Source organism: Chiloscyllium plagiosum, chromosome 9, assembly GCF_004010195.1.
Source record: "Chiloscyllium plagiosum isolate BGI_BamShark_2017 chromosome 9, ASM401019v2, whole genome shotgun sequence".
NCBI classification, from domain to species: Eukaryota; Metazoa; Chordata; class Chondrichthyes; order Orectolobiformes; family Hemiscylliidae; genus Chiloscyllium; species Chiloscyllium plagiosum.
In genome coordinates, this window is record NC_057718.1 from 43232905 (window position 1) to 43254981 (window position 22077).

Genomic DNA, 22077 nt, shown 5'->3' on the forward strand with positions numbered 1-22077 from the left:
CAAAAGGTTTTAACACCCTCACTGGATTCTGGAAAGATTCCAGCAGATTGGAAAATCGCTAACGTGATGTCCTTGGTAAAGAGAAGATGTTTCCACTAATGTGAAAGTCTCAAACTAGAGGACATGGTTACAGGATAAAGAGACTCTTTTAAAACTGAGCTCAAAGACTTACTTCTTCCAGAGAGTAGTGAATGTCTGGAATTCTCTACCATAGAGAGTTGAGGAAGCTGGATCACAGCAAGTACTTAATAAGGAGATGGATAGATTTTCTAATAACAGGATGCTGAGGGCCATGATGATAGTTGACACAAAAGCGTTGTTGAGGCCTGAAGTGGATCAGCCATGATTGTATTGAATGGTGGCCCAAGCTTGGGGCAGAAAGGCCCTCTTCTGATTCTATGTCCTTATGCCCACTTTCTCTGAGGTACTGTCATTCTTCATAATTTTCCAGATCAGAGTCAGTTGTGGAAGAACTACCAGTGCTTCAGTGATGCATGACCCCTTTTAGAAGTGCACATTGGTTTGATGTACTGCAGGCTAGTCTTAACTGATGCTAGCTTCTGATTTTGGGCCTCCTCCTGAGTTAATCTTCATGTTGAATGGACATTGGTTAATTGCATGTTGCAATCTCTTCACCCTTTGTCAAGTGTATTGAACTTAGCCCCAATAGAACAAAAGAAATAGATGACTTGCAGTCTATTCCTTTTTGTTCCTACTCCAGACTGGGATCCTGGAGTTTTTCTGCAGACAGAAATCAAGTGTGAGCTCATTTTCTGTGAGTGAAATTGGCAGTGTTACTTGGAGAGAAGAATGTGACTCAAAAGATGAAGGCAACTACTGTGACAGAAGTCTTTATTAGACTGGACAGTGTTGTAACATGTGCATAGGGTGAGGAGAGAAAGGTGTGGATCCAATGCAAACTACATCAGTAATCAAGCTTTATGCGATTCCAAATCTAGCATGAAACTAGATTTTAGTTGGTCTTTAATGAGAGGGAGTCATTTGGAAGGTTTAGTCCCTGCAGGAGATTACCTCAGAGAGTTCCAACGTGCACTGCATCTATATTGATTGACAAAGATCTTCAGTGTCTCTTATGCAGCTATCTGTTTTAACTTAAACTCTGTTCACCACAAATTTTATTTATTCTAATGTTGCTTCCAAATTACTTTTTGTTGACCTGGTTTAAAAATTGAATTCTCTCATATGTAAAACTGATAATATACAGCAGACTATGCATTTAAAAAAAAAAATCAGTGCCATATTAAGATTTTGAAACCTATGTATTAAAATTGCAGTCTTATGTTATTGGCTGTAGTATGTTAATCTTGGAGTTTGGTATTTCACCCCAGTAGCAATGAGCTCTGCCATTGTGACATAAAATGTATGTGTAACTTTTTTTAAAAATGCTCGACAGTAAAAGAGACAAACATCGTATTCTCTATTAACTGAAAATTAAGCTTTTGTGTCAATAGTTACATATTAGTAGATGACTCAGCAGTGTAAGATATAATGCATGCCCTGCTTCTATGTCTAAATTCTGTCATCTTGAACTTTGCTGGGTTTCAAGTGGACAGTGTAAGTTTGAAACCCAACACATAACTCTGATCAGACTCACGTGGTAATACATTGGCAAGTTCATTATCACTGTAGTTCAAGACAACAAGACAGTGACCCTTCCAAATTGTGTATTCGAAGACATCTGAAGAGAAAAAAAATGTAGAAAATGTATAATTATATTTGGTTTAAGATGAAAAGGTTTTATTTTAAACTAATTGTGATCTAAATAATTTTCTATTCTGACTCACTGAAAAACTGTATGGTTGATTCCTGTCCATGATATATTTGTGTTGTTGTCTGTATATCATTTACAGATGGTTTCCTAGCCATTGAAACATTGATTTATAATTTCTTAAAATTTCAATGCCAAATTTAAAAATTATAATCACAATCTATGTCAAACATAAACATAAATTTTAATAGACTCATCTCAAACAGTGTGAGAGATAAAAAGGGCTCTTGGATACTTCTTATTGTCAAAGCTAAATTGTTGGCTTTATCATAACTTAGCCCATTCCAACATAGCAACATATTAGGTCAGAAACATTTCAGTATTGCATACTGAATGCTATCAAGCATCATCTCTTAATAACAAGTGCATTGTACCTGTACTTGGATAAACAAAATAGGAAGAAGTTTTATATTTTTTCCGAGTGATGGATATTTCACAGAGATGTTCAATCACCTGTTAGGATGCCGTATTTTAAAAGATGTATTGTACAATTCAAAATAAAAATAAAAGTCAATATATAAGTGGAAAATGTTATAAAATTAAATGTTGTGACACAGCAAGAAAAAAAAAACTCATGCAAACAGGCAGTCATGTAGTTACGGTCCTCTAAGAATGTATGTCAGGTGAAAGGGTAGAATAAGGACTAGTCAGGGATAGGGCATACATCCAGTAATTCTAATGCTATTGCATCGAAGCCGTAGGATATAGAAACAAGTCATTTCAGTTAACGATAGATTTTCTCCCAAAGTGAATTGCTGAACCTCTGGGGAATGGAGAGGAAGAAAAATGAAGAGAGAAGAGGTTGAGTTTGCTAAATTGTGCTATTTGAATAACCTGAAAATTAAAATGTAAAACATTTGTTTATTGTTGCCTGATTCCATTTACATCAAAAAACAATACGCAAAATGGGGCATTACTTGAACACAGACTAAAACATGTTTGTTAATTATAAATTGTTGTAGATGCCTTGCAGGATTCCATGTGACCCATAGAATTAAAAACCAGCCTTGTAAAAATTTTTACTGCTGATCATGTGCCTCCTGTAAACTTGATCATTTTAAAATATAAACCAAGTGTGGTTTTTCACTCTACAACTTCTGATAAAAAGATCTGAGAGCATTTAATTAAAGGTGAAAAGAAGTGATATTTTCAATCCATGTTCCTTTATTGTTCATCTGATCTGTTAATGTTCTGTGTTTTCTCATCTTGTTTGTGAAAAGTGGAGATCTGCTATATAAAATCCGGGAGTCAAAATATTTTGTGCAAGTTATAATGGGAGCAAGTGCTAAAACCTTCGACATTTATAGTGGAATAAGTTTCATACCAGTTAAAACAATAATTCATGTGCTGACGTAAGTTTTAAAAAAGTTTTGACTTTGAGGCTCACTGAATTGATGGATGTAGCAAGTACAGCCAGGTCTAGCCCAGTTACACCAGTTCTTGCCTTCCTGTTTATGCCGGGTGATTTGTGAATTTATTGTTTTCTACAAATGCCTTATTGCGTCAAGCAGCGAATTTCAACTTCATTTTATCAAGATTTGCCAATACAAGTCAATACATAGAGCAGACTGTTAAAGATCCAGTAATCTGCACCTCTGGAAGTAACTTCTTCACTTAACCACATTTACTTGTACATTCCAAACAGGAATTCAGCTGATGCTAATTGAACATGCTTCTGTAATTTTGAAATTAATGCTTAAAACAATCTATTTAGAATTAGTTTTTAAAAATCCTTAAATGTCATTTTCAGACCTGTCAAAGTTGAAAATTATTTTCAGCTGTTTTCTTTCATATATATAAAATCTGAGAAAGCTCTACGAGATCTGTGTTAGTGACAGAACAAGGTTAGATAGAATAGCGGCTATTTTGATCAGCACTATTAACTTTAAAAAAGTGAGCTGTATCTGATGTGCCACTTTACCCCCATGCTAAACAGACTCCTTTAACTCATTCAAACTCAAAGTTTTTACATTATTATATTTAATTCAAAACTGTATTTCACAAACTACCATACCAAATTTTCTGAGAATCTTGTATGTTTCAGTAAGATTGCCTCTCATTCTTCTAAACTCCAATGAGTACAAACAAAACTTACTCAGTTCTCCTCAGAAGGAAAACCAGCCATACCAAGATCAATAAAGCGAACCTTGTCTGAACTGCCTCAAATGCTAGTATATTTTTCCTATGTTTTAGAGGCCCAAAACTGTTTGCAGTATTCTAGCTGTAATCTGTCTAGTGCTCTTATATAGCTTTAGCAAGACTCCCTGTTTTCATATTCCATACATTTTGAAATAAAAGTCAGTGTTCCATTTACTGCAGATGCTGGAAATTCAAAACAAAGACAGAGAATGCCAATCTCAATTTTAAAAGTATCCTTCTCCAGAGATGTTACCAGATCTGGAAGGTTTTCCAGCATTCTCTGTTTAGTTTCAACAATGTATTTGTCTTCTCTGTTACCAGCTACATGCCAGTTTTGTTTTGTAATTTAAGCGCACGTACAGTAGTCCCAAATCCCTCTGTGCTGAAGCTTGCTGCAGTCTTTCTCCACTTAAGTAATATTCAGCTCTTCAAATGTTCCTGCCCAAGTGCTGAGCCTCACATTTTCCCATGTCGTTATATTCCATCTGTTAGGACTTTTCCCACCTGCTTAACCTATCTGTATCCATCTACAGACTCTCCGTCATGTCTTCACCATTAGCTTTCCATCTACTTTTGTGTCATCTGTAAATTTGACTTTCATACATTCACTTAACTCATCCGAGACATTAACACTTATTGTAAATGATTGTGATCATACCAACACTGATCTCAGTGAAGCTCCACTAGTTGCAGGTTGCGATCCTGAAAATAACCCCCTTACTCCAACTCTCTGTCATCTTAGTTTGACAGTCTCTATCCATGTAAATACACTACCTCAAACATCATAGACTCTGTTCTTATTAAGTAGCTTAGCCTGTGGTACCTTATCAAACACCTTCTGGAAATCCATATATGTTACCCTTTTGTTTCCCTTTTGTTCATCCTGCTTGCTACCTCTTCAAAAAAACTCTGATAACTTTGACACTCATAATTTTTCTTTTGTGAAGCTATGCTGACTCTGCTTGATCATTCATAGAATAGAACATTCATTGAATCCCTGCAGTGTGGAAGCTGGCCATTTCACCTGTTGAGTCCACACCAACCCTCTAAAGAGCATCCAACCAGATCCACTCCCTATCACCTTGCATTTCTTATGGCTAATCCATCTAATCTGCACACTGTATTTAGCACGGCCAATCTACCCAACCTGCACATCTTTGGACTGTGGGAGGAAACCAGAGCACCTGGAGGAAATCCACACAGACACAGAGAGAGAATGTCCAAACTCTACACAGATAGTCATCCTAGGGTGGAATTGAACCCAGGTCCCTGGTGCTGTGATGCAACAGTGCTAACCACTGAGCCACCATGCCACTCACATCATCTGTTATTATGTATTTTAAATGTTCTGCTGTTACATTCTTTACAAATACACTTTAGATGCCCACTTAAAAGTTCCTGTAGTATATTATAATTTAAAAGCCTCTAAATGTAAACTACATTTGACTGCATTGGTTACATGGCACCATTTTAGTTTATCACGAAGGATTCATGAACCCAAATGAAAGATATTGAATACTGTTTTAGTTGAAGGATGGGTAAAGAAGCATGTCTTTCACTCAGGGCAGAGAGTTAACCATTACTTTTAACAACAGTATAGTATGTGTTAGTCGTAAAGTAAGTCACTGCAATCAAAGTAGTGAAACACCTCTTTCATCCAGTAGATTTAACACAGACTTATTCAAGTGATCATCAGTCTACTTAAGTTGTGCACAGAACTAACTTCACCCAACAGCTCTATAACAGGCCTCAGAACTTTAGTGACTGAACAGAGCTCTAGTTTGGTGATGTTACTTGGACTGACACTACAGTGGTGCGGATGCTTTAGGGAGGGAATGTGTACAAAATCTTGATTGCCTAAATATAGCAGTAGTATTACAAAAATACATCTCACTCTAAACAAGAACCTTTGAAAGACTCAGTTCTGAGGACACCCACAAATACAGATTCTTTCACATACCTTTCTCATAATTTTAAAGTGATCGTGTTAAAAGGACCAACAGTTATCGAATCTGATCATTTGCCTTCTAAATGTTTTGCCCATACATGTCACTAAGTACTGAAACACATGATGCTTTATCAGAACAAATAAACTCTTTACAAGTATATAAGTCTGAGAATCATGGTAAAATGGAATTTTCTTATTGTTTTTTTACCCAATGTTCTTTTATTAAACAGTTGTCATGTGTCATTCATTTGGCACATTCCTTTCTACTGCCATTTATAAGCAACTTTGTTTTGACCTATAGGAGCATCCCAGTTAGATTTAGATCCTTTAACGTGAAATATTAAACTCCATTTCAGTATGTAAAAGAACATTAAAATGAAATTTCTCCAGTGAGATGAAGATAATAAATATCGTTAGCTAATAACTTCTGTGGTATAGCAACAATAAGATTTTGCAGTGCAGGTACTATGATTTTGAATGTTTTTCTGTTTTGTTCTAGTTAAAATTTAGATGTTGTGACCTAGACATTTCACACCAGATACTAAACAGTCCATGTTAAATAGAATGTCATGTAAAGGGGTATAGGGTAAGATAAAATAAAGCCACATTGCGAGCCAACTTGGCAAAATAGCTATAATGACTAGAACACTTTATTTGAGGGTGTGCTGGTGGACTCGTCTCCTCTGCTGCATCCTACTTGAGTCAGTTTTAGGTACAATCATATTTCTAAGTCTGTAAATGCTGCAGACACTATTTACTGACCGAGCACTGGACAAAATAGCAGCACAGCCTTCAGTTCATAGGAATGAAGTATTAGAACCCAAATCAGATCCTAAATTTATATAACTGAATTTCACTGCTTCTTAAGTATTTATAGGGCAGGATACTGAACAATGCAACTTGCAGCTGCATAGGCGTAACTCAGATTTCCAATAACACTGCAAGTGCACATATTACAGCTATCCTACGATCTCAGCAGATGAAGAAGAAACATCAGTGGAGCTAATGGGTGCTGCACAGGAGAAGATTCATGCCATGGAAAGTGTGTTCAAATGCTCCTGTGCCTCTCACTTCAATACCCCATATGTCCAAATATGTCCAATTTACCTTCACATTCTTCGACATATCCTACTTCTCTATTTGAGGCACAACAGATCAGTGCTATCTATTTCTATTGCAGAACAGTGAAGATGAGAGCCAGATAATTCAGGAAGAAACATTTTGGTGTTTCCTGACTTCCGTATATGACTTGCATTGAAGTTTGAGTGTGACAGTTTTGGCACATGTAGCATCATATGTAATAACCTACTTGCTTGGTAATTGTCTTTTATTTGCAGTTTAGGAAATGAGTTACTTTCTTCTGTGCCTTTCCCAATTGATACATGTGTGCAGAGACAAATAATCAGGTTATTAATGTGCACAACTTTGTGGTGCCTTCCCCTTGCTCTGAGTGTCTGCCAGGATAACAAAAGCCTTGTACATGTTGCATTCGGGCACATTTCCACCACACCGAATCACCAGGCTTTGAGGTCTCATTCAGGTTAATGCAACAGCAGTCAGGCGTCTGTGATGAAGCTGTATTCCTGTTCCTGCCAAAGTAATTTCTGAGCAAAAATAAAAGGTTCAAGGCTTGTCAGCATTAGCAGCTAGATAGCTGCTTAGACCTAATGAGAAATTGGACATTGCTAGACTCTGAGCTATCTTGCCAGAGTCATTTTTCCTGCTTGCCTTTTGTCGGAACGACAGAAAGAGATGTTGTTCAATTAAAACCTCTGACCTGTTGTGGGCTCTTGTAGGCAGCCCATTTCATGCTGGTGATGTGAATGATTGGCAAAATTCAGACAGTTCTGAACCATGCAACATTTTTCAAAGTTGCTGTTATATTCAAAGCAACAACAAAACAAATTCATTGACACTTCCTGTTAGCTGGTTTCCGTGGTGACACATATTCCCAGGAGAAATTTAATATAATTAAATTAGACTTCTTTTGATGTCAATAAATTAAAAGGATAGATTGTCCTTAAGGCAGTGAGCCTGCTTGGATTTAGTATAAACCATAATTTCATCTTTCATTAAACAGTTATAGAATGCTACAAATACAATTGACTTAAAATTATAGTTCTATTTATCTGCCCTAAATATTCTGGCATTTTACACTGTCTATCATTAGAAAAGTTTGTACTTTATTCAGAAAGTAAGTGAAGATCATCAAGATAAGCACAATTACATGGAGCATCTGTTTAAAATGTAATTTAAAATAGAAAATGTTATCAATGTAAAATTCTGCCTCTTGATTCAGCACAAATAACTTGGTAATATTTTTATTGACAGTATGTGATTGGTATGTTTTGGCTAGGAAATAGTTCCATTGGAAGCTTATTTTCCTTCAAGGTGCTTGTCTTATTTTTCATAGGAATATCTTTCCAAAATCTTTTTACTATCACAATAGAATGCATTACAGTATGTCTCTTCTGAAAACAAGCGAGCTATCTAGAACTTTGGCTACTATTTGAAGTAATTTCTAATTGAGGGGAAGGCATATAGAGATAAAATACCATGCACATTATTTTATTTTAAAATGCTTTGTTGGATTTGTTTTGAACTTGCTAGCAATGCATTGATTATGTTGCTTTTTACTGATAACACAATTTAAAATCTGTTTTAACCCATATTGTACAGGTACAAATGAACGTGCAATTATTAGCTTATTGTCAAGTTACTTGTCCTAAAAAATGTGTTTTTTTAAAGTTTTATATAGTATGTCATTTTTGGAGCCCCTTAAGAAAATTAACCTAGTATTAATTCAGATCATCCAACATCGTGGGCTGAAGGGCCTGTTCTGTGCTGTACTGTTCTATGTTCTGTGGTGCACCATTGATTTGGTAATGAACAATTATATTTCTCTTGTATTTATTAAACATTATTTTTGTTCTTTTCCAGGCGTGCGCTTAGATAGAGTACGTGGAGGACGGCAGAAGTATAAGCGCAGGATAGATGCAGAGAACAGCCCTTACTTGAACCCTCAGCTGGTTCAGCCAGCCAAAAAGCCATGTGAGGACAACAAATTAATTTATATTATATTGTACAGGATGTCCATTAACATATAAAGCTTCAGCACATTAATTTATAATCTAATGAAACAATGACATGTCTTATCTATTTCGGTATACTCACCCTGCACACACAACCAGTCAAAGAGTTTGCAAACAGATGGGAGTGATAATAGGCAAAGCTAATCCAGTCTCCATTTTATAAATCGCCAGAGTTTATTTTTCATCAGGGGTAGCTGGTGTACTTTGTGAAAAATGATGTACAGCCATGTGGAAATATTTTGAATTGTCCATATATTTTTTTGTATACTGTTCAATTAAAGAGACAAAGCTTTTCGCAGCAATGCACTGCAAATCTGTTTTATTTTGATTTGTAATTTAGTTAGTAAAAGATAGATTGGACATATCAGAGAGATTTTATTTTATTTTGTGATTTCCTAAAAGTCCTAAATAGCTTTAAAATTGTCATTTTGTTTGTACTTGTGGCCCCATGTCTGTGATTTAAAATGAGGACTATTAAACGATGTGGAACATTGACAGTATTAAACATATCTGTGGTATGTTTCCTCTGAGCTTCTAAGCTAACCATAGTGTTAAATTCAAAACACTAGAATGAAGATTACAAATCCTGCATAAGCTGGATATTGTCTTTATAAATCTTTAAGCTTTTATGATGAGCCTTTGCCATCAAGAAAGTGCATGTTAAATGTGCTTTCTCGCCTATGTCTTTATGTGACAGTTAACAAAGACCACAGAAAATAAATATGGTACAAAATATCATTAATGTTACATTTCAAAACTGATTGAATAACTAGATTATTTCTTTTAAGTTGATTGGATTTATATTTTTATTAGCAAGTACTTTAAAATCGTACATGTATGGGCCCATATTAATAATTCTTTTGACCATGAGAGTGATACTATAATTTTATTGCATGTCTTGTGTGATTTTTGAGCATAGTTGTGGATAGCCATGGAAAGGCAGTGGCTGTTTATATTTTCCAGTATATTTCTTCTATTAACTAATAAATAATTAAGTATAGCTGAAAGCAATTCATGGAATTTCAGATGTTACTTGGACTAGAGCTCACACTTTTACAAGGGTGGTATAATATACCATATTCATGAAATACTGCCTTCACATTTACATTTCTGTAAATTACATTATATTAATATTTTGCAATGAAGTCTTGTCCATCAGAATCAAAATTTTAATATATATATACTATCCAAATAACTGAAAATGCTTAGCATTTTTTTTTCCAAAAAGCCTTAAGTGTTTAAAATGATAAATTCTTTATAAAGTTTTAATTTTAATTTAAGGAACAAAACTTGGTTTATTTAGTTAATCTGAAAAATTCAAAAAAAGCAGATGTCTGTAGTACTTAAGGGTGTGCAACCTACTTGTCAGATTTCTTCATTGAAGTATATAAGAATGTAATATGGTGGATCTTAGGGTAAACAATACTAAATTTATGAAAATGGATGTTAATATATTCAACGAGCTGGTTAGCAGAGTTGGCTATATGGCTAGCATGAAGAATAATGCCAACAGCACAGATTAATTTCCTGTTCTAGCTAAGGAAAACATGAAGCCCATCTCCAAGGGTATTGAAGGAAGAGAGAGGAGAAATTTCCAGAGCATTGGCCATATTTGTTCATCTTTCCCTATAGTTGGAGAGGTTTTCAGAGGAATGGAGAATTGATGACGTTGTGCCCTTGTTCAAAAAGGCTGTGAGGATAAGCCCAGCAATTACAGTCTCAGCTAAACTTTCGTGCTGCTGAAACTTCTAGAAATATTAGAATTAATAGTCTCATGGGAAAAGCTGAGTTGTTTGTGAAAAGCCAGCATGGATTTCTAAATGGGAAATTGTGTTTGAATAGCATTAAGGAGCTTTTAAAAGAGATACCAGAAAGGTTAATGTTGATGCAGTATACATGAACTTTGAAAGGTATTTGACATAGCGCCACAAAGCAGACTTGTGAGAAAAGTTGTAATTTTTGGAATAATTGTGTACAGTGTTGGCCACCACACTATAGGAAGCGTGTGAACACATTGGAGAGCAGGCAGAAGAGGCTTACAAAAATGGTTCCAGACAAGAGAAACTTTGGTTATGAGGAAAGATTGGAAAGGTTGGGACTGTTCTTCTTGTTGGAGAGAAGAATGCTCAAAGAGATCTGATAGAAGCTTTCAAAATCATAAAAGGATTGAGAATGAGAGGGCACAGATTCAAGTGATTTGTAAACATGACAACAGTGATGTGCAAGTAAATGTTTTCATGCAATGGATGGTTCAGGTCTGGAATGCACTGGCAGGAAACCTGGTGGAGGCAGAGTCATTTAGGATATTCAAGAGGGTATTGGATCATTATTTTAAAAGAAAAAAAATGTGCACAAGAATGGAGAAGAATCAGGAGAATGTTGAAATCATGAAGATCATAGGAGAGTGGTGCAGACAGGATGGGCTGACTAGCGTCCTTCTGTTCTGTAACAATTCTATCATTCCTTATCTTGCCCTGAGAGTGAAGGCAATGTGAAATCACTCTTGGCAAAACTTGCCAAGGAACAACAGCTCAGGGTGACTCATCAATGAGCCATGGGACCTGCCTTCAGACAGATCACTCACAAATGAATAGTGTTCACTTCTTGCTTTGTGAGATGTGACATCATCTTAAGTTGCCATAGATTTTATATAAAATTCAGAGGAACCAGCAGTGGATTTTTTTTAAAGTCTTGTTCTCAAATACTTTCTGACAATAAATAAATATTGAAGTCATATTGCCCAGTACATTTCCTATGCCACTGTAGTATTTTCAAAATTTGAATCACTTCCTATTGTAGACTAATCCAGGCAAACAATTAACTGTAATGTCTGTCTGTCAAGCCACTTGACTAAACACCTCATCTGGTCGTAAAGTACAAAGGTCTGTACACAGCTGACTATCGGAGATGTCTGTGGTCATATTTAACTTGATATTCGTGATTTATGAGACGTACGTTTAATTCCGCCCCCTCGTTAAAATTGCTAGGTAAGGTGTTTAAAGCTTATATTAAAAAAAGGTCAGCTTAAAAGGACATAAATTTCTTGATGCCTATTTAGCTTTACTAAATACTTAATTTCTCTTTTTTAGCAATCCTTTCTCCTCCTTAACACAGCCGAATCTTAATAAGAATGCGTTGTTCTGTGTGCCATTTATTCTGGCGAATCTTAGTACTTGCTTATCATTACTCATTATCGAAAAGCTGTTGTGTTAATTTTCTTCATTTATTTAATTAGCAACTTATCCAAAAAAGCAACATTTATAAAATACATGGTCAATTTTCAACTTGTGTTAGGAAGTGCAGTATGTCTTGTACCTTGGATGTAGTCTGAGAGGTTTTCTGGATCCTGATTGATTATTTGTGCATAACAAAGCCATTTTGATGAAAATTGGGTTGTATTGATTCTAATTAAGGCAACATTAAATAAGATTTACCAAGAGATACTGCTTGCAGCTACTCAATTCCCTGAGTGATGAGGCTGTCTAAACTGACGCAAACGTTTCTTGCTTTCTTTTGCCTGTGCCTTCTATTCTAGTCAACAAGATTGTCTCACACTTGCTTGTGGCTGAGCCAGAGAAAATCTATGCCATGCCTGATCCCACCATTCCAGAGAGTGACATCAAGGCCCTTACTACACTGTGTGACCTGGCTGACCGAGAACTGGTGGTCATCATTGGATGGGCAAAGCATATTCCAGGTACAGAAAGAAAACAAAAAGATTCTTTGTAAAGCATGTCACAAAACTAATTGCACTTCTGCGTTTGGTGCCAAACTTTCAACAGTCAAGGTATCACAGAAATGATGATGTTAGCTGCTTTATTTTTCTGGTGAAAACTCAACAATATTCACTATGTGATTACCTAATTCAACTCTATGAGCACAACAAGTCAACACGTTCATGATTTTAATGATGATATTCATTTATAGGATACTTTTTTTTATCTCTGTCGCCAAATACTTTAAGTTCTGTTTGAGCTGGAAACAACTGAACACATGGACAATGATTTGAAATGTGGGAAAACAGGGCAAAATGAAAAAAGTCTGATTCTCGACATTAAGAAAAAATATTCAAATTTTCCCCCAAGGTTTCAATGCAAGATCAGAATCTCAGTGATAAGCAGCAACTGTCATATTTCTATGCATTTGCATCTCATTAATACCCCAACTCAACCACTTTATAGATAGTCCCTCTTCTGAGAAACTAGCCGGTGACAATTCCCAACTTGAGTGGTTACCTGGTGGGTGCTTTTCTAGGCCTCCATTTTAATGTCCTTTCATCAGCATGTCCTTAAATTCTCTCTGGACAGTGTCCTTCTTCATCCCTTGTCCTCCAAAGTCAATATCAACAAGCAACCAATCTCACACCAGGATCATGGCTGAACTTGGAGTTCCACTTCAGCCTTTCAGGACTTCACATTTAGGTTCAATGACATCTATGACCTGCATGCTTTTGCCAGGTCACTTTGCCCACACAGACACAAACCAGCTCATGCATCTACACAGGGTGCACCTTAAAACATCATTGCTCGGTGCAAACTCACTCTCCATTTACATTGAGGCTGCCAATGTTTGGTATGGATTGCAGAACGTTTTAGCCAGAGGACAGGAAGAATTTGCGATTGTGGCGAATGCTGGGTGAGAGGCAATGTGTGGAGATGCTGCATGCACAGTGAGGTTGGAAGTCAATGAGTGCTAGTGAGGTTTGTCTGCAGCGATAGAGTTTGAGTGAATGTGAGGTAGCAGACAGAAGATGCCAGCACATACTCTTGCAGGATGCAGTACATCGTTAACTGTTGCCCTGCATTCTGTCTGACCCTGGAGACAATGCTGACCTAGTTTGCTATTTTTGGTGCCTGGGCTTCCACTGTCTTTAAAAGCAACTTTATTCCATTCCCCTACCTTCTCCTGATATCCCTGAGAATACCTTTCTTTCCAGTAACTGTTGCTTCTTTTTGAAAACCACATCTGAATCTGCCTTCAGAACACTCTCAGATGTTGCAATTTAGATTCTGACCACTCCTGGGTATATGTTTCCTCTTCACTGCTGCTTCTTGTACTACTCAAATTAACTAAGTGCCTTCTGGTTCTTGAACTTTATGAAAGAAGCAATATTTTCTCTCTATCTGCTCTATCCAGAGCACTAGTCAGTTTGAAGTTCTTTATTAAATCTACACATAATATTCTCTTCGTCAAGGACAACAACCCATCTCCAGCCCATCCATGTAACTGAAGTTTCTCATCCCTCGAACCAATTTTTTGTATGTTTTCTGGACACCCTCTAATGCCTTCACCTATTGTGTGGTGGCCAAACCCAGATATAGTATTATAGTATTAGTTAAGGATGAACCAATATTTTATGCATTCCCCCTTGGTTCTATGTTCTGCAGTCTTGTTTATAAAGCACAGGATCCCAGATGCTGTACAATTGCTTTCTCAACCTACCATGCCCCTTCCAATGACTTATGTAAATTCAGATCCTCAAGTTGGTGTGCTCCCTAAATCTCCTGAACTGTTGGAAAACAAGAGACATACGATCAAAGCTTTTTATTTTTCACTTTTCAAGACAGATGCAAGAGTGACAAATTTCAAAGGGATCAACGTTTATACGGCATGATAAATGGGTGTTGATTGGTTGTTAGGTTGAATCTAATTAGTTAAATTACTAGCACGGAGTGATTGTTCTCCTCCACATTTTTGTTAAATCTGAGAAAGGTGCAGTGCCTGGATATGTCCCTTTTCTGTGCAGAATGGCAGGCTTTTCACAACAGCAGAGTACTAAACCACAGTGTGTTTACAAAATCCAGAATATCATATTTGAAATTAGATGTGATCCTGGTTTTTGACAACACTTATAAAAGAACCCTAAGTGATCTAATTAATATACGAACAACCAATATAAGCTTATTATTTACACTTGCTTGAAGCTACATACTTGCTCAGAGACTTGTCCTCTGAAATATAAAGGGACATGTCCAGGCATCATGCTTTTTTAAATTAAAAAAAGAACTGTGGGCTACATTGAATTCACATTATCCATGTGAACCCTCAACCACTCACAGTCAGTTCTGCAACTAGTGGTATAACGTGTTGCTGCTTTTGACAATTATACATTTGTCCGGATGAGCACAAGAGCATAAGCTTCAGTAGCATACCCCCTATTGTTTGGAACTACAAAGGAACCCTTCAGAATGATACCTTTTGTTTTCCATTTCTTCTCATTCCTCCCCAAAACATAGATCATTTCACATTTTTCTGCATTAAATTATTTTGAAGCTTATAACTACCTGCCATAAATTTCACCATACTTCCAAGTTTTAGGTCATCTACAAATTTTGAAATTACACCATAGCCACCCTTGTTTATGTGGTTAATACATACCAGGAAAAGCAGAGGTTCTATTAGTGACTCCTGTTAAACAGCACAAAAGGTTCTTAGATGTGGGGCTTCTTTATTGAACTTTTTTGCCTCTTTATTTTCCTTTGCTACTTTAAGGCAGTCTGTAAACCCTACCTTTTCGCCCAAGATATTTACATCAACCTTAAATTTCCTCATATGATGCAATGTCAAATTTTGCTTTATAACCTTCCTGTGACTTACCTTGTGACATTTTATCCTTTAAAAATGTTATCAACATACGAGTTATTGCTGTACTAAAATATCTTTGCATTGTGATATAAGATATATCCATCAATAAAGCATCGTCACTAAAAATGGCCCTTTCCACGTAAAGTGACAAGGTTTTGTTTTAAGTATAGTTGAACATTTCAATTACACCATTGGTTCATAATGGAGAAAAATATGGCACTTTAATGAAAAGCCCTCCAATTGTCAGGGAAAGTGGTTATTCATATCAAATATCTTGCTTAGAGTTAAAGTGAAGGAAAGATGATGCAACTTAATTTCTCACGGCTGTGACTTTCTAGAACAAAACAAACTATCTGTAGTTCCAGCGTAATTGACAATTTATTCTCGATGTCAAAGAACAAGTTGATGTACTCACTTTAGAGCACTTTTGATATGGTGGCATGGTACAAAAATATAAAATATTCCACAAGGTTCAAAAGAAACAAGACCTTTAGTTGAAATAATCCAGAGTGAAATGTAGTGATGTGACCTTTGATCTCATCTTGGTTTTTGATTGGTAGTTACTACTGGTCATGTTTTTTATGTGAGCAATAAGGTCTCAAACCAGTAAGGCATTATCTGAAGATAATATAGTTAGTTATACTTGCATTTGGACACATGTCTAATATCATTCTGATTTGGAAATTTCACCAAAATGTAGAAACATTGACGAATCAAGCGTTTCGGCTGTATATGCAACAAACTCTCAACTTGTCAACAAAGCTAACAAATAAAATTGCCATTTTGGTTAAGTTTGAGGTTAAGTTTCTTGCTATTGCACTGCTGTGCTCTTTAACAGCTTGTTACTGTGGCATCCTAAAGAAGCAGGGAATTGGAAATTAAATTAACCCTTGCTGTGCCTTGACTGAAAACTCTCTGAGTCTCTGGTAATGTTAACTTTCAGTTTAATGAGCATATCCTTTACCCTAAAACTAAATGAAGTTAGAAATTTGACGTGTCAGCAATTGAGACTTTTCTAGATGACACGTGCCTTTTGTCATATGCTGGCTAAACATAAAGAAGAAAACCACTGTTGAAGATTAGCCTGAGAAACGACATAGTTTCATTCCTGAATGTTTCCAAGGCAAAGAGATGAATGTCCATGCCGCATTGCCTCTGATGAAATATTATTTAACAGCAATTGTGAATTAAGAAATTGGGTTATGATAAAATCAGCTCTTCTGATGTGAAGAAAGAGTACTAAAGAAATTGCTTTGATTAATTCTCTATCACAAAGCGCTTAACTCAGCTGTGTCCACAACAGTGGCAAATATTTAAAGAAAAATAAAATGGCTTTATCTGTAAATAGAATTAGGCTACTCATGCTAATAAAGCAACTGAACAGAAAATGGGACGTTATGAAATTTGAACAGTCCTTATCTGACAATGAGCACAATGAAATTAGACAGCACTTGACTTCAGTCATTTCAAGTTAGAGTGAAATGAGTGGGTACAAGAGACAGAGGCAGTTCCCTGATAGCCCTTTACTATGACAGGGCCCCCACCATTAGCAGCCTTTTATATTCGTTGAAATTGCTCATGCTTCCTATATCTGCCTGCCTTCTTTATTCTCTCTTTCAATTTTGTACGTGCTTGGATAAGCACATGCTTACACAATATGATTGAGCTGTAAAATGGAATCCTGTCGACTTTAATCTCTTTTATGTAGATACTGTGGTAGTTCCACACTCTGCTTCATCTGCTCTATTGTGAGATTCACAGAATGGACCAAAGACTAATGTAGGCTGACTATTGAAGCTAGGTTTCACACATATGATAAAAAGATTATCAGTGCGGCAGTGCGATATATCGTTATACTTTGTGTTGAATTAGAATATTCATGTGTTACTATATTAACAAAATACTGGAAGTACTTAACCTGACATTGCTATGACAGCACTCCACACTTCATCCCCATATAAGAGATATAAGAAGAGATAGTATCTCACTTCCCTTGATGTAAACTGCATTCAACAGCCATGACACACCATAAGTGCCTAACATTCTCTTACCAGTATTTTCTAAGTCTTTAGTACTCAAAAATTCTGTGTTCTCAAAATTATTACACACTAATATCTTTAATATCTTAAATACTTCACATAAGTATTTAGCTCAATTCAATGTATTAATGACGAATTAAGGAGAAAAAACAAACTTAAGAAATGAAATTCAACATCTTTGCACCAGTATTATGGAGAATGGATTAAGATTGAGGAAAGGATTTTCTTATTAGGATTCCCTACAGTGTGGAAACAGGCCCTTCGGCCCAACAAGTCCACACCAACCCTCTGAAGAGTAACCCACCCAGACCCATTTCCCTCTGACTAATGCACCTAACACTACGGGCAATTTAGCACGGCCAATTCATCTGGCCTGCACATCTTTTGGACTGTGGGAGGAAACGAGCACACTGAGAAAACCCGCGCAGACACGGGGAGAACGTGCAAACTCTACACAGACAGTCGCCCAAGGCTGGAATCAAACTGAGGTCCTTGCCGCTGTGAGGCAGCAGTGCTAACCACAGAGTCACCGTGCCACCAGATGTCAGGTTGTTAGTTCTGATGAGTAGACAGATGACTGTAAAATTGGAAGCTCACATCTTTTAGTATCAGATACTACCCGTAAAAGGAATTGGCAAATCTGGCTGCTTAATCACAAGTTTTGTGCACTTCTGATTGGCACAAATTGGGTAAAGCTTGTGCTGCACGTGCTCCGTTCAGTTTTGCTGTGAGCATGAGTGACTTATAGACATAGTGGCAGAGTGATAATAACATTGGGCTAGTAATTCAGAATACCCTGGAGACACTGGTTCAAATCTTACCAAGACTGTTTGTGGAATTTGAATATAGGTAATAGATCTGGAATGTAATACTAGCTCCAGTCAATGTTACCATTGTTGATTATTATAAAACTCATTAGGTTTACTGATGTGCTTGAGGATAGGAAATCTTCCATCCTTATCCAGTCTGGCCACATGTGATTCCATGTCCACAATAAAATGGGTTGATTTTTACCTGCCCTCTGAAATGGTCAGCCAGGGATTGCAGGGTGAGCACAAAAAACACTTGATATTCCATGAAAATTGAAAATATTGCTCAGTCTAACCAACAGACACCAATTGGTTGATTGGAAGGCATTCAAAATGAGTTTAATCAATTTTCTGTTGTGCCAAGAGGAGTAAATGTGCTCCTCCTAATTATAAAATTACCCTAGGTCATATTTTTGTTAGAGAGGGGCTGGATTTGGTCACACCCTAGCCAGTGTGTTGTATTGGTTCACTAGATTTGGCGCCTCCAGTTTGCCAGTTTACTGGAGATGGGGTTTCTTTATTTGTGCATGTTATACCCAAATATGTATCCTTGGTTCATTGTCTGTCTGGTGATGCTTCATCCAAGTTTTTTTTTGAGCAGTATTCCTAGCAATTATTTACTATTGCCTTCTAATCTCAGGGACAAGGCAGGAAGGCTGATCCCAAGTTCATCCCGGCTGAAATAGGAATCAAACCTGCATTTTGGCCCAAATTCTAAGCTGAACTGTTGCCCTCTACCCATCTGAGTCAAAAACCTCAAACTGCCCCACCACGCCCTCGTAACTGCCACATCCTGTCCAGGAAATCGAAGACCTAGTTTCAATTGGGTGCCGGACTGATTTCTTCATGTAAGCATTGAGGTTGTGCTGCTGTTTTCCGTAGGATTCCCACTGATATCCATTTCTGGCCTCTCAGAATTATGATAAACTTAAATATCTTATTATGTAGTATCCTTTGTCACTGTTTAAGATTGTTGTTTAAAATGTGATTACAGATCCCATCAAAAGAACAGCTTTGAAACATTATTGAAACCAACCACATGAAGCAGCTCATTTATCATCAGTGCATGAAGTAGTTTACCAGGGTGCTCCAATAATCATATAATTTTAATTGTATGTTTTAATTTGGTTCATTTGTACTGCAAAGTGCAATTATTCTTCCCAGCCTGTTTCCCCTAATGATAACCACACTCAATGCTAAAACAAGCCTTTTCAAATACTTAACAAATGCAAAAGGATATTATCAGATAACTCGAGAGCTTTTATTTGAAAAGCTGCACTGATGGTAATATATCTACCTTCAGACAAAAGATGGTCACTGTTACAGAATTGAAAAATATACACTGCTCATTCCAAATCATTCTGTAAGACTAGAAGGTGAGTATTCAGCCCATCATTCCTTTGCAAGGTAACTACTTATTCTCCTTCCTCATTCACCTGCAGTTTTCTTCCCTGCATGAGTAGAAACTAAAGTGACTGAGTTGTTAGAAGGTTTTTTAGTTGGTTCTAGGTCACAGACTGACAAGGATCTGACCAACAGTAAATGAAGGTAAGTACAGAAGTAACATTATTAATCTTAGCTGTACCATGAGATGTAAAGTTTATGGCCTGAATTTTGTAGTTATCTGACCACAAGGATCTAGCAATCTCTGTCACATAGATTTCATCTTTCCCGATATTAATTTGAATTGGCTGGTGACTGAAGGGAATCTCAAGATATCATATTGAACAATTCCTTCAGATAGCAAAGCATGAGGTAAAATGCACTGATTATTCTTCAAATTTTATGAATTGTACAAGAGTAAAATTAGAGTGGCCCATACACATTGCAGACTGTAACATTATTAACAGACTTTTTAAAAAGCCTTTTATTTACAAGGCTTTTTTTAAAATCATGGAATAATTTAACATTTCACAAATATAAATTTAGTTTTCCAAGGCCAGAGAGATTCTTCAGATGTGCCACCATATGTTATGGCATTAAAAAAATGTTACACCTCATGTACAAGGTGTGACATTTTCAGAGGCTTTTAACAGTGTTGTTGCACATTAAGAAGGGAAGTTCTTGTCAATTCAGTATTTGCCAATTTATTTGCATCTGCAGCGATTTCAACAGTGAAACCTATGGCAAAGTGTAGAATCAATGACAGCAGAAAAATCTCCAGGGTTTCTGCATTTATCTGTACATGTACAGACTCAGAAAGCTTCTTGTAAGCTTCACAGAAGCAATGATGGTGGAAGCTGACAGTTTTGCTGCCATTTTAAAATTCAGGCATACATTTTAAATGCAAACTTCTTGAGTCCAAACTTTTCCTGCATGATGTTTCAAGACATCAAAGATCATTATATTCCTTTCCCTTTCCACCTCAAGTCTCTGTGTTTGGTCATGCCTTGTATCAGCTAGGGCTTTTGCCCAAAACGTCAATTCTCCTGCTCCTCTGGTGCTGCCAGACCTGCTGTGCTTTTCCAGGGGTCACAGGAAAAGGGTTCTTGGTAAGGTCGGAGGCAAGAGCAGGAATGACTTTTAGAAGCCACCTATCCCAATTAGTCCTACATTGCGGAAAATGGAGCCCCAACCCGCAGGCCAGACTGCAGATCAACCCTCTCACATGCCTGGAATTCAGGTAATCTCACCTGTCTTGAACTGAGGCTCTTAACTGGCTGGTAATTGACAACTTAAGGAGTTTAATTGGTGACAAGTGGAGAAGTTCAGTAATGGACCTTATCACCCAGAACTTAATTATTGATGTGGCATGAAGGAAGCGAGCATCTTTCCAGAGCCAACCGGCTCAAGTAATTGGTCTTTTTTGCCATCCTCCTTGCCACCTACAAGGAAGGAGTTCTTACACTCTATAACCTACTTTGGTCAAATTTTGGATGGTTAATACTACTCAGGAAGAATGCAAATTCTGTCTATACTAAAAAGTAAAAGAACAAAATAGTTTTGCTAATATAAATTTAGAGTTTAACTGGACTGGAGATTGATATCCCAGTTACATGGAACCATATCCTATGCTGTTGGATTTTGTATTGTTGTTTGAGTACAGGTTCATGGTTTCTCTTTGTTCACACCACCAATGCGCAGTGATGACAAACTTTCACAGATATATTCTTAAAGTCATGCTCCGACAGATTGCCAGTGAAACATAAAGAGCTCACTAGTTGACCCTTTATCATGCCAATGCATCAACTGCAGGATAACTATAACCAGTACTGAGTATCAGTAATACAAACTTCATTGCAGTGTTCAGGATTAGTATAATGAAAAGGAAGGGAAGACCAAAGCATCAGATTCAAGGTATAGTAGGACACCGTCATGTCTTTGCAGTTATCTCTTATGGATGTGATCAATGCAGTAAAGCCCATTTTCAATAGCCCAATTCCTTCGACTCCGCCGTATCTGCTCCCAGGAGGACCAGTTCCAAAAACGCACAACCCAGATGGCCTCCTTCTTCAAGGACCGCAATTTCCCCCCCGATGTGGTCGACGATGCCCTCCACCGCATCTCTTCCACTTCCCGCTCCTCCGCCCTTGAGTTCCGCCCCTCCAACCGCCACCAGGACAGAACCCCACTGGTCCTCACCTACCACCCCACCAATCTCCATGTACAGCGCATCATCCGCCGTCATTTCCGCCACCTCCAAACGGACCCCACCACCAAGGATATATCTCCCTCC

At 37.1% G+C, this 22077-nt stretch overlaps 1 protein-coding gene across 5 annotated transcripts in view; it reads left to right on the top strand.

Moving 5' to 3' along the window:
- Nucleotides 1–22077, top strand: part of esrrga (estrogen-related receptor gamma a) — a 241607-nt gene that overhangs the window by 189503 nt on the left and 30027 nt on the right. For all 5 annotated transcript variants that reach the window (XM_043695799.1, XM_043695802.1, XM_043695803.1 and 2 more), the window contains 2 exons: nt 8817–8927; nt 12504–12665. In XM_043695799.1, the coding sequence (XP_043551734.1) occupies nt 8817–8927; nt 12504–12665 (273 nt within the window). The remainder of the gene's footprint in view (nt 1–8816; nt 8928–12503; nt 12666–22077) is intronic.